Source organism: Calidris pugnax, unplaced genomic scaffold (genome assembly GCF_001431845.1).
Source record: "Calidris pugnax isolate Ruff unplaced genomic scaffold, ASM143184v1 scaffold1156, whole genome shotgun sequence".
In the NCBI taxonomy this organism is placed as follows: Eukaryota; Metazoa; Chordata; class Aves; order Charadriiformes; family Scolopacidae; genus Calidris; species Calidris pugnax.
The window spans coordinates 661,539-672,267 of NW_015094503.1; the positions used below are offsets into that span (position 1 = coordinate 661,539).

The 10,729-nt window shown below is 50.0% G+C and overlaps 1 protein-coding gene across 1 annotated transcript; it reads right to left on the reverse strand.

Moving 5' to 3' along the window:
• Positions 1-397: 397 nt before the first annotated feature.
• Positions 398-10,529, reverse strand: DTYMK (deoxythymidylate kinase). Its single transcript, XM_014963004.1, has 4 exons — positions 10,411-10,529; positions 9,145-9,235; positions 3,715-3,912; positions 398-944 (listed from the first exon to the last, which is right to left on the reverse strand). Exons 2-4 carry the CDS (start codon positions 9,226-9,228, stop codon positions 834-836), a joined length of 393 nt encoding a protein of 130 aa, XP_014818490.1. The 5' UTR covers positions 9,229-9,235; positions 10,411-10,529; the 3' UTR covers positions 398-833.
• Positions 10,530-10,729: the final 200 nt, after the last annotated feature.

The window sequence follows — 10,729 nt, forward strand, 5'->3', positions numbered from 1 at the left end:
TCTTTACCAATGACTTGGATGAATTCATTGCTGATCTGGTTTGGCAGTCTGTGCTGGGCTGTTTAAATGGCACTGGTGCCTGTGTAGGAGTCACAGGTGACTATTGCTCTGATCTTGGCCAGAGGAGTAACTTGACCAGTCTAAAATAATTCACCCACCAAACTGGCCTTGCCATGAGCTAATACACCCATTTCAGACTCTTGCCTGCTCGTAGGAGTCCCATTTCTGCGTTGTTCTTGCTGGACAGCTGGGGAGCAGACTTGAATTCATCTCTCCCTTCATTCCACGGCTCTAGCAAATTGTTCCCCCCAGATTCAGTGCCTAAACAGCAGCACCTCCACCTCCCATGTATCCTCCTAGAAGTGATCATGCTGAGAATAAAGAAAAAAATGCCCTGTGCAAAATGGTTAAAAGAATTTATTCGCAACTCCTCTACAATCTGGTTTGGGCACAGGGGATGCATTTACTAGAGAGGCAGGAGACTCAGGAACAGGGCAGTTCCCTGAAACTGGGACCGCTGCTGCCTGCCTGTCCCTGCTGCCCGTGTCCGGGGGGGCTGGCACTGCAGGGCTGCAGCCAGAGCAAGAGGGAGCTTTCTAGAAGGAACTGGTTCCATGCTCATCGCACGTTCATGTATAAAACACAGCAGGGGCCATGCCGGATGCAGGGGAGGAGCATGTAAAATGACAAGGACATCAGCACCGTGCTGGACCCCTAAGAAAACCCGGGATCTAAGCTGTAGTTACTGGAAAGTGCTCTAGGAGAGTCACCCAAGCGAGGAAGATCCATCCAAAAGGTGAGTTTTCCTTTAGGTCTAAAAGAATAACAAAGGTTTATTTCCAGAGTTCTCCCAAAGGTTTATTCTGAACCTCTTGCATGGTTTCCTCTGCGACGGACTTGATGTCTCTGTGCAAGTCTTCTATGCTCTTTGAAGCATCCATTGTCTGTTTCCAAGAGAAAAAAATACAGAAACATGTTCCTTAATCACCACCACCAAGTGAGAAAAAGTCACTTCACTGTTGTATCTGCTCCCCACACTACTCACTATTGTTACTATTCATGAGCTAATTAAACCTGTACACTGTTTCTGGAGAGGAACTGGAAAAATCTGTTTTATTTAGGAATAAATTAAGAATAGATGTGGGGCTGGATGAAGGGAAGCAGGAGAAACTGCTGCTGTGTGGTGTTTGCTGAGAGTCTTTGGGGCAGGTAGATGTTCTTCATCCTGTCCTGTAGCGTCCCAGAAACATCAGTGTATTGATCCTTCGGTGGTTTTTCAAAATAAATTCCACCTGTGAGAGCAGGAGCCTCTAAAAATCTATTTAAAAAATCCATTAAAATCCACGTGATGGTCCATTTTCAGAGGGGTTAGGGTATTTTTAACCCCTGCAGTACAGGTGGTCGCGCTCTGTGATGCTGGTGTTCCTCAGGCTGAGGTTACAGAACAGCAGCATCGCCCCCGGGTGGCTGCAGCAGAATTAATTTAACAAAAATAAGCATGCTTTCACAGGAGGAAATATGGAACTCATGTATAGGCTGTAAATCCCAATTTTTTTTCCAGAGATTTTTGTAAAATTAACTCTTTTGGGGTTTTTTGTTATGGTCTGTGTTTTCTGTCACCCTGTTTTTTCATCATTGGGAGGTAGAGAAGGCATAATTTTTACTCGAATAAAAGGCCTCGTTTGGTGACTGTTGTACGTTTAGGTCCTTCAGGTTTTGAGAGTACACAAACCCCCTTCCATGCAACAGAGTCATATTTACAAAGAATTTAAGTTTACTTCACAGTATGACCACTTGGCAAATCTGTGTGTATCTCAGCTTCTGGTGACCTGTAATTTACCCGTAATCTCTGTCCTCCTGTGTCTGCTCTCTGTGAGAGCTACAGATCAAACAAGATGCTGCCCATGTCTCTCGCCTGAGCACTGACAGGGTGATGGAAATCTTAGAATCACAGAAAGATTGGACCTTACAAGACCACCCAGTCCCACCCCCTGCCCTGGGCAGGGACACCTCCCACCAGCCCAGGTTGCTCCAAGCCCCCTCCAACCTGGCCTTGAACCCCTCCAGGGATGGGGCAGCCACAGCTTCTCTGGGCACCCTGGGCCAGGCTCTCCCCACCCTCACACCAAACAAGTTCTTCCCCAGATCCCATCTCCATCTCCCCTCTTTCAGTGTCAAACCCTTCCCCCTCCTCCCATGACTCCCCTCCCTGATCCAGAGTCCCTCCCCATCTCTCCTGGAGCCCCTTGAGGGACTGGAAGGGGCTCTAAGGTCTCCCTGGAGCCTTCTCTTCTCCAGGCTGAACCCCCCAACTCTCTCAGCCCCCCCTCCCAGCAGAGGGGCTCCAGCCCTCCCAGCATCTCCAGGGCCTCCTCTGGCCCAGCTCCAACAGCTCCATGTCCTTCTGCTGTTGGTGGCCCCAGAGCTGGAGGCAGCACTGGGGGGGGGGTCTCCCCAGAGCGGAGCAGAGGGGCAGAATCCCCCCCTGGCCCTGCTGGCCACGGGGCTGGGGATGCAGCCCAGGGTGGGGGGGGCTTTCTGGGCTGCCAGCGCACATTGCTGGGGTGTGTGGAGCTTCTGAGCCACCAACACCCCCAAGTCCTTCTTCTCAGGGCTGCTCTTCAGCCATTCTCCACCCAGCCTGGATTTGTGCCTGGGGTTGCCACATCCCAGGTGCAGGATCCAGCACTTTGCTTGGTTGAATTTCATGAGATTTGCATAGGCCACCTCTCCAGGTCCCTCTGGATGCCATCCCTTCCCTCCAGTGTGTCAACTGCCCCACACAGCTTGGTGCCATCAGCAAACTTGCTGAGGGTGCACTCAATCCCACTGTCCGTGTCTTAACAAAGATGTTAAACAGCACTGGTCCCAGTACCGACCCCTGAGGGGTGCCACTCATCACCACTGGGACTTCGGGCCCTTGACCACAACTCTCTGAGTGTGAACCTCCAGCCAATTCCTTCTCCACCAAGTGGTCCATCTGTCAAACCCATGTCTCTCCAATGTAGAGGCCAGGATGCTGTGCAGGGCAGTGTCAAAGAGATGGTAAAAAGGATGCCCACGTTAGAAAACCTCGACCTAAGAAGGTGATCAACACCCAGGACAAATGGGGAACCCTTCCCCTCCTGGACGAGGCTGCTGCTGGTGCAGCCCCTGCCCATGGCTCTGAGGGATGAACAAGAAGGCGAAGCGATACAGCAGCACGGAACAACAAAGATCATGTACTTGGAGAGACTCCAGTAGCAGTAAGACAGCAAATGCTGGTGTGAACTGGCCCTGTGAGAAGGAAGGTGATCATCAATAAGGGAGACACAAGCTGCAGGATGACCCCAAAACTCTTCAGGGATTCCAGACTCCTTGGCAGAAGCTGCAAGACTCCAAGTGAGCAGAGGCAGGGACGAGCACTGTGTGTCCCACTGCTTCACCCAGCTTTGGCAGGTTGTCTTTCAGCAAGAGAATGATTTCCAGAAAGCACCTTTGCAAAAGCAACCAACCAAACAAAAACCTTCCCCTCACTCCAACAGGGCCCCATAGGGTGTCCTGGAACGGAGTACTGTCCTCTCTGCCACAGTGCCCTTGGCTGATGCCCAACATGTCCCCTGTCCCCCTGACCAGGAGCAGGAAAAGGGGGGACACAGGGATGCGATGGACACTGTCGTCAGACACCCCCACCCTGGCCCATGACAGGCCCGTTAGTCAGGGTTATTGCCTCACCTTCCAGTTTAATGTCTTGTCCTTCATCAGATGATAGAAGGACTGTAGAACTTTCTCTTGGAAGGAGCTGTTCTCGTAACGTTCATTTCCAAAGTTCCCTCGTTCCGCTGCTGCTTCCGGACTTAACTGAAGAAACAGGACCAGATCTGGCTTCGGGAGTCCAACGTCAGGCTGTTTGCACCAGTCCAGGCAGAAGTTCTGTCCCAAACAAAGACAACCGAGTTGGAGGTGAAAGACGGGAACGTGAAGAAGGGGAAGCAGCAAGTCAGCTGGAGAGCGGGGTGGGGAAGGAACAGAGAAGGGAGGGGAATGAGGCCCGAAACTCCAAACTGAACGGGCAATCATAGAGTCATAGAATCATTCAGGTTGGAAGAGACCCTTGGGATCATCGAGTCCAACCATCTCCCCTACTCTACAAAGTCCTCCCCTACACCATATCCCTCAACACCACATCTAAACGTCCCTTAAACACAGCCAGGGATGGTGACTCCCCCCCCTCCCTGGGCAGCCTGTTCCAATGCCCGACCACTCTTTCAGTGAAAAATTCCTTCCTCATGTTCAGTCTAAACCTCCCCTGTTGGAGCTTGAAGCCGTTCCCTCTCGTTCTATTGTTAATTACCTGTGAGAAGAGACCAGCACCAACCTCTCTACAGTGTCCTTTCAAGTAGTTGTAGAGAGTGATGAGGTCTCCCCTCAGCCTCCTCTTCCTCATACTAAACAGTCCCAGCTCCTTCAGCCACTCTTCATGTGATTTGTCTTCCAGGCCCTTCACTAGTTTCGTTGCCTCCTCTGCACTCGCTCCAGCACCTCCAGATCTCTCTTGGATTGAGGTGCCCAGAACTGGACACAATACTTCAGGTGTGGCCTCACCAGTGCCGAGTACAGGGGGACAATCACCTCCCAGTATCCCAGTCTATCCTGTGGGAATTCAGCCCTGGTAATTTTGTTAGGTGCCGTGCACCTCTCACACTCGTCTAAGTCAGACAGAGCTAAAGATTTTAATGTCTCTTCTGCAGAGCACATCAGAGCCAAGCATCAAGCCACGTTTAGAGTCTCCATGCAACTGTTCCAAGTCCAAAAGAAAGCTGCTCCCATACACAACCACCACCCAGCGTGAGCGTGGATCTTTCTGGGTGCATGGAGACTCCTCTTCAAACTCCCACCCCACCCTTTCTCAGCCTACCCAGGAATTTCAGCCCGGACACAAGAGACAAAGCCTCCCAACTGCTGGATCTTGTTGACAGATCTGAAGCCTTCCATCAGGGCGCTTGAAGCCACGATGCTGTGGAGAGACTGCTGAGGCTCATCCGACCTGCTCCTTACTGCTCATCCACGTGGGCACCAGTGGTACTTCCAGGGTGAACTTAAAGTATCAAGAGTGAGTGCTGGGGCTCTGGAGGTGAGGGTACGGGGCATAGGGGCCCAGAATCTCCCGAATCCTTCCAGGAAAAGGGGAAAAGGTTTGGGCAGGAATGAAGGTGGGTCAACTCTCAGCTGCAGAGCTGGCGAGGCAGGCAGGGCTTCAGCTGCTGTGAGCACAGGATGCTATTTGGGGATCGATGGCTACTGAGCAGGGATGGGATGCATCTGGTGCATTGGGACAAAAGCCTCGATGCCAACAGGCTTGACAAGTGTTAAATGAGGTGCATCAGGGGAAGGATTACAATCTGAAGATGAGAATCCAGGAAGAAATGTCCAGGGGATGATACAATAACCGAGGCTTTCCTGAAAGCAGTGCAACTGGGGCAGAGTCACACGTGATGCTGGGGTGGGGCCTCCTACAGACTGCTTGGCCAAAAGGAGGATGTCGATGAACCTTCTTCAGAAAGCTGGAAGAAGGATGACAATTGCAGATCCTGGGACTCATGGAGGATCTCAACCACCTGCCTATCTGGTGGGCACAAGCAATCCAGGTTTCTAGAGCATGCTGAAGAAATTCTTGACACGGTGACCAACAGCTGGTGAGGGGAAGTGCCCTGCTGTATTTGTCACTCACCCGTAAGAAAGAACTGGACAAAGATGTGAAGGTCAAGGGCAGTCTTGGCTGCAGTGAACCATGAGGTGGTGGTTTAAAATCTGGAGAGGAGTCAACAAGACAAACAGCATGGACTTCAAGAGAGCAGACTTCCATTTATTAGGGAGCTGTGGTTTCGCTGGATAGTAGGTAGGGATAGTGGGAATCTTGTTCATCCATTCAGGTATGTCAGTAATTAGATTATGAGGTATTTGGCTATGTATCGAGCACACAATGGAGTGTGTGTTCCTGTTCCAGGTTTTCTGAAGGTGGCCCATCCACCGAGACACAGCCAGTAGCTTTGTCAGTCCAGTGAGATTCATGATTTAGGTCATCATGAGATCCCACGTCTGTTTTTATTAGTGATTTAAATTCTACATTACTACAACATATCTGCATATTACTATTCTATAATAACTACAAACTACAATCTGTAATTAAACTATAGTCAAATTAATTAAGTTCTTACCACTGTCCATGCTTTGTTAGCAAATACACGTAGCATGTCGACAGAGCTAAACAAAGCACAATTTGACAAACATCTAGCAACTTTCTCCTGGCAGTAATTTGAGAATCCCAGGTATTTTAATAATACTACACGCTAAGGGAACCCCGTAAATTTTATAGAGGCAGCATTAGTCAGTTCTTGGACTTGCATTTTTAAATGTTGGCATTTCCTTACCTTCTCCTCTGCTGCCTCTTCCTAAGACTTCAGTGTTGTTTCGTATCTAATTGTTATGTCAGCTACAAAAGCCTGATCACCTCTAACAAACACTGAGTCTGGTTTATAGAATTCATTTGATGATCTCTGAGCAGCGGTTCTTGGGATACCACCCAGTCTTTCTTTTTGGTTTCACCTGTCAATAGATGACAAATCTGGTTACGTCTTTTAATCCTGGCATCTCGTACTGCTGGGCAGCAGCCAGTGACGCCTGAACAAGTCTCCTCCTCAGCCTGACAATGCCAACGAGATCTGATGGAAGTCTCTTGCCTCCCTCGCACCAGGAATTCGCTGGTTGGATAAACATTTGCATGAAGTCGCAGCGCAGTAAATTAACTTCCTCTAAGGAATGCCCCTGTAGTTTACAATCCAGTTATTACTGATTTTATCCTTTTCAAAATTGGAAATACCATGGCCCCGAGGTAGTAGTTCAGTCCAATTGATAAACTACCGTTTGTGCCAGTTACAGGGTCTCAGGTAGATGGTTTTTGGAGCAGGGATCTCCCATTCTGAGACCAGCTCTTCTGAGACCACCTGATTCTGATATAACCGTGACTGCCTTTGGGTCCCAAATAGATGGCATTTTGTCCTTCTCACCTCCGCCTCCAACCCGTAATTGTTCAAATTCTTTCTTGTTTAACAGTAGTGCATAAAGTTTCATCCGAAGACTGCACAATTCGCTGTAGTCTTTGAACCTGTACACTAGGAATCAACGCCACTGGTTTGGTGATTCCCAAACCTCCCTCCTGAGTGCTGGAATACAGGATGGCACCAGAGGTACTCGGTGGTAAACGTAACCACTCCTTCAGGGCAGTTCGTATAGCCAAGGCAAGAGTTTCCAGATATGTAGGTTTTATATCAGCCTTATCTGCTAGATGGATCAGTCGTGGGATCATATACCCTTTTGAGATGTCAGCCTTCTGAAACGGTTTTAATAACGCCTTTCCACAGCTTTCTCCAACCATCCTTCTGCTTTGTTTAACAGTTCTGGTTTTGATATTCCAGTCCATGGGTCAATATACAGACCTAGGTACTTCTCAGAACTACCAGGTGCAACCACATTGAGGGGGGTGCCGTTAAGCGTCCAAGAAGGACAGTCATTGACCATATACAAGTCTTTTGTTGGCTGGATGAAGAAGCCATGGCACTTTTCCCCTTGTGTCTTGAGGCTGGTTAGTTCACAAAAGGCCTTTACAATGTCAGTATTTTTCTGCATTCCTTCCCAGGACCCACTCAGCAGCACCAAATCCTCAGCAAAAGCCATAGTTGTTGGAACCTTTGAAGAGTGTTGGAATCCACTCCTGCTTGCAGGGGGGCTGCAGATAAGTTACACAAAACTGGAGACAAAGGACTGCCATGCTTCACATCAATCCAAATTCCAATGGGATCTGACTGTTCACTCTTCAGGTGATCACCAGCAGGATGCCCTGGGAAACTCCCATGAAAAGCAGAGGCCCAGGAGAGCTGGCTGATCCTCCAGGACAGCCTCCTCACGGCACACGGCTCCGGAGGATCCCACAGCTGTGTAAATGACCCCGTGTTGCTTTTGGCTGGAACAGTGTTAGTTTTCTTCACGGCAGCTGGGATGCGACTGTGTTTTGGATCTGTGCTGGGAACAGAGCTGATGACACAGAGATGTTTTCTTTATTGCTGAGCAGGGCTCGCACAGCGACAAGGCCTTTTCTGCTCCTCACCCTGCCCCACCAGTGAGCAGAGTGGGGGCACAGGAGAAGCTGGGAGGAGACACAGCTGACCCCAGCTGCCCAAAGGCATATTCCATGCCATATGACACCATGCTCAGTATATAACGCTGGGGGAAGGAGGAAAGGGGTGATGTTTGGGGTGATGGCCTCTGTCTTCCCAAGTCACCGTTACACATGGAGCCCTTTCCTGGAGATGGCTGAGCACCTGCCTGCTGATGGGAAGCAGTGAATGAATGCCTTGGTTTGCTTTGCTTGCCTGTGTGACTTTTGCTTTACTTATTAAACTGTCTTTATCTCAACCCACGAGTTTTTTTCCACTTTTATTCTTCCAATTTTTCCCCCATCCCGCTGCGGGGGCAGTGAGTGAGCAGCTACCTGGTGCTCAGCTGCCAGCTGGGGTTAAACCATGACAGACACAAAGGGAGGCTGACAGAGACGGGCCAGAAGGCACAGGTGGCAATGTGAGAAATTCAGGCTAAATTAAGAAAATTTTTACCGTACAGGTGAGCAAATATTGAAAGAAGAGCCCGTAAAGGTTGTGGTTCCACATCCCTGGAGACAGCCAGACCGTAGCTGGATGTGACCCCAAGCAGCCTGCCCAACATCAGACCTGCTCTCGAGCAGGAGGTTGGGCTTTGTGAATTCCACAGGTCCCGTCCATCCTACGTGGCTCCGTCATTCACTGCCAATCTACGGGCCAGCAGCCAGAGCAAACACGGAGAATCTCAAGTAAGTCACAAAATCATTCTCCAGAGTCAGGTGGAGACACGGCCAGGAGCCTGTCTGGATTTACAAAGAGTAACCCCCATTAGTTCCTCTGCTCTTTCTGGGGAAGGCAAATAGACCCAGTCAATACCTGGGCTGGAACTTGCACCCCTTGATTTCAATCCTCATTTCCCTGGAGGAGGAGCCTGGGTCTCAGTACCAGGCCTCTAACTGGAGCTGTTCCTCCCAACATGGGGAGGGCAGGGGCTGCTGTAGTTCTCACTCACCTCTTTTGCACTTGTGAAGGCCACTCCAGAAAAGGCATATCTGTCAACCACAAGTGTGATCCCTTGTTGTAATTTCTCTTTCATCAACGGTCTGAAAACCACACGGGAGAAGGAAAAAAGAGAAAAAACAGAGTTACACTCCTTTATAGCAAACAAATTAGACTTCATCTAAAAGACAACTCATGAGGGACTTCCCTGGAAGTGTTCAAGGCCAGGCTGGATGGGGCTTGGAGCAACCTGCTCTAGTGGGAGGTGTCCCTGCCCAGGGCAGGGGGGTTGGAACTAGATGATCTTTAGGGTCCCTGCCAACCTAAATCACGATTTAGGTTCAATCATGCTTGGACCTTTAGGAGCTCAGGTCCAATCCAACCTTCCAACCTAAAATCATGATTCTATGATGCTGTTAACGTATACCATCATTAACAGAGATCATTAGCAGTGAGGATCACGGACAAATAGCGGTGCTCTGTCCTCTAACAGACGTTAACCAAACACCCTCTCAACACACCCACTCTCAGGGTGTCCCAGCACTGCTCCAGGCAGCTCCATGGCATACAGGCAAGACACCAGGTAAACTGTTCAGCCATGAACAGCATAATCCTCTTCCCTTTTTAGGCAGTGCACTGTGTTTGTCACACGCTCTGCCTTGGAAAGAGAAAAGTCTCCATTATTCACGACAATGACACCTCTTATTACAGTTCACTCATCTGCCTCCCGCCTTCCCAGTTCGGCTGGCTCCACCCCTACAGCAGAAACAGCAATGTTTTGGTTTGGTTTTTTTTTTTAAATGGAAAACATTTTGCAGTATGGATTTCCAGGTAAAAACAGCAGGTGTCACGGATTTCCCTAACTCCACACGCCAGGACTCAGTTGGGCCAAAAGCAAGGGCAGCCACCTAGGGCCGAATGCAGCCTTCGGAGGCGGTTCCTGAGCCCTCTGCCACACCCTTGCAAAGCAAGGAACCCCCAGGCAGGACAGTGAATCCACAGTTTTGGCTGGTACAGTCTCAGCTCCCTAATTCTTGAATCCGGTATGCTACACGGATGGGAAATACTGCACCTAATGACTCCAAAAAAAGACAAACTGTGGGATTTGATCTGAGATGAAATCCAAAGCTGTAAGAGTCCTCACGGCGTTGCTTCCAGCCATGCCTCCCTTGCTAAACAGGATCACACTCACCGTACCCACACATGGGCACAGTAAAACCCCAGGGAGGACACAATGCCACCCATTTTTGTTCTTAGACTTAATGAAGCTGATCCTTACACGTGCTCCCAGCGGTTGGCAGAGAAGAGCAGGTGAACGGTGTGATCCTCCAGGTTCTTCTCCTTCAGCAGGTAGGAGCTGATCAGCCGCCCAATCTCTGTTGTTCTCTCTGTAAGGAGGGGAGAAACAAACACTGCCCTGAGCTGCCCCCGCTGAAGGGACATCCACCTCTCCCGGGGGGACATCAGTCTGTCCGGGGTCTGTCTGTCACGGGTGGGAGGACGTCAGTCTGTCCAGGGAGGGGGGGTCTATCTGTCTCTCTGTCACGGGTGGGAGGAGGTCGGTCTGTCCAGGGAGGGGGGGGTCTGTCTGTCTGTCT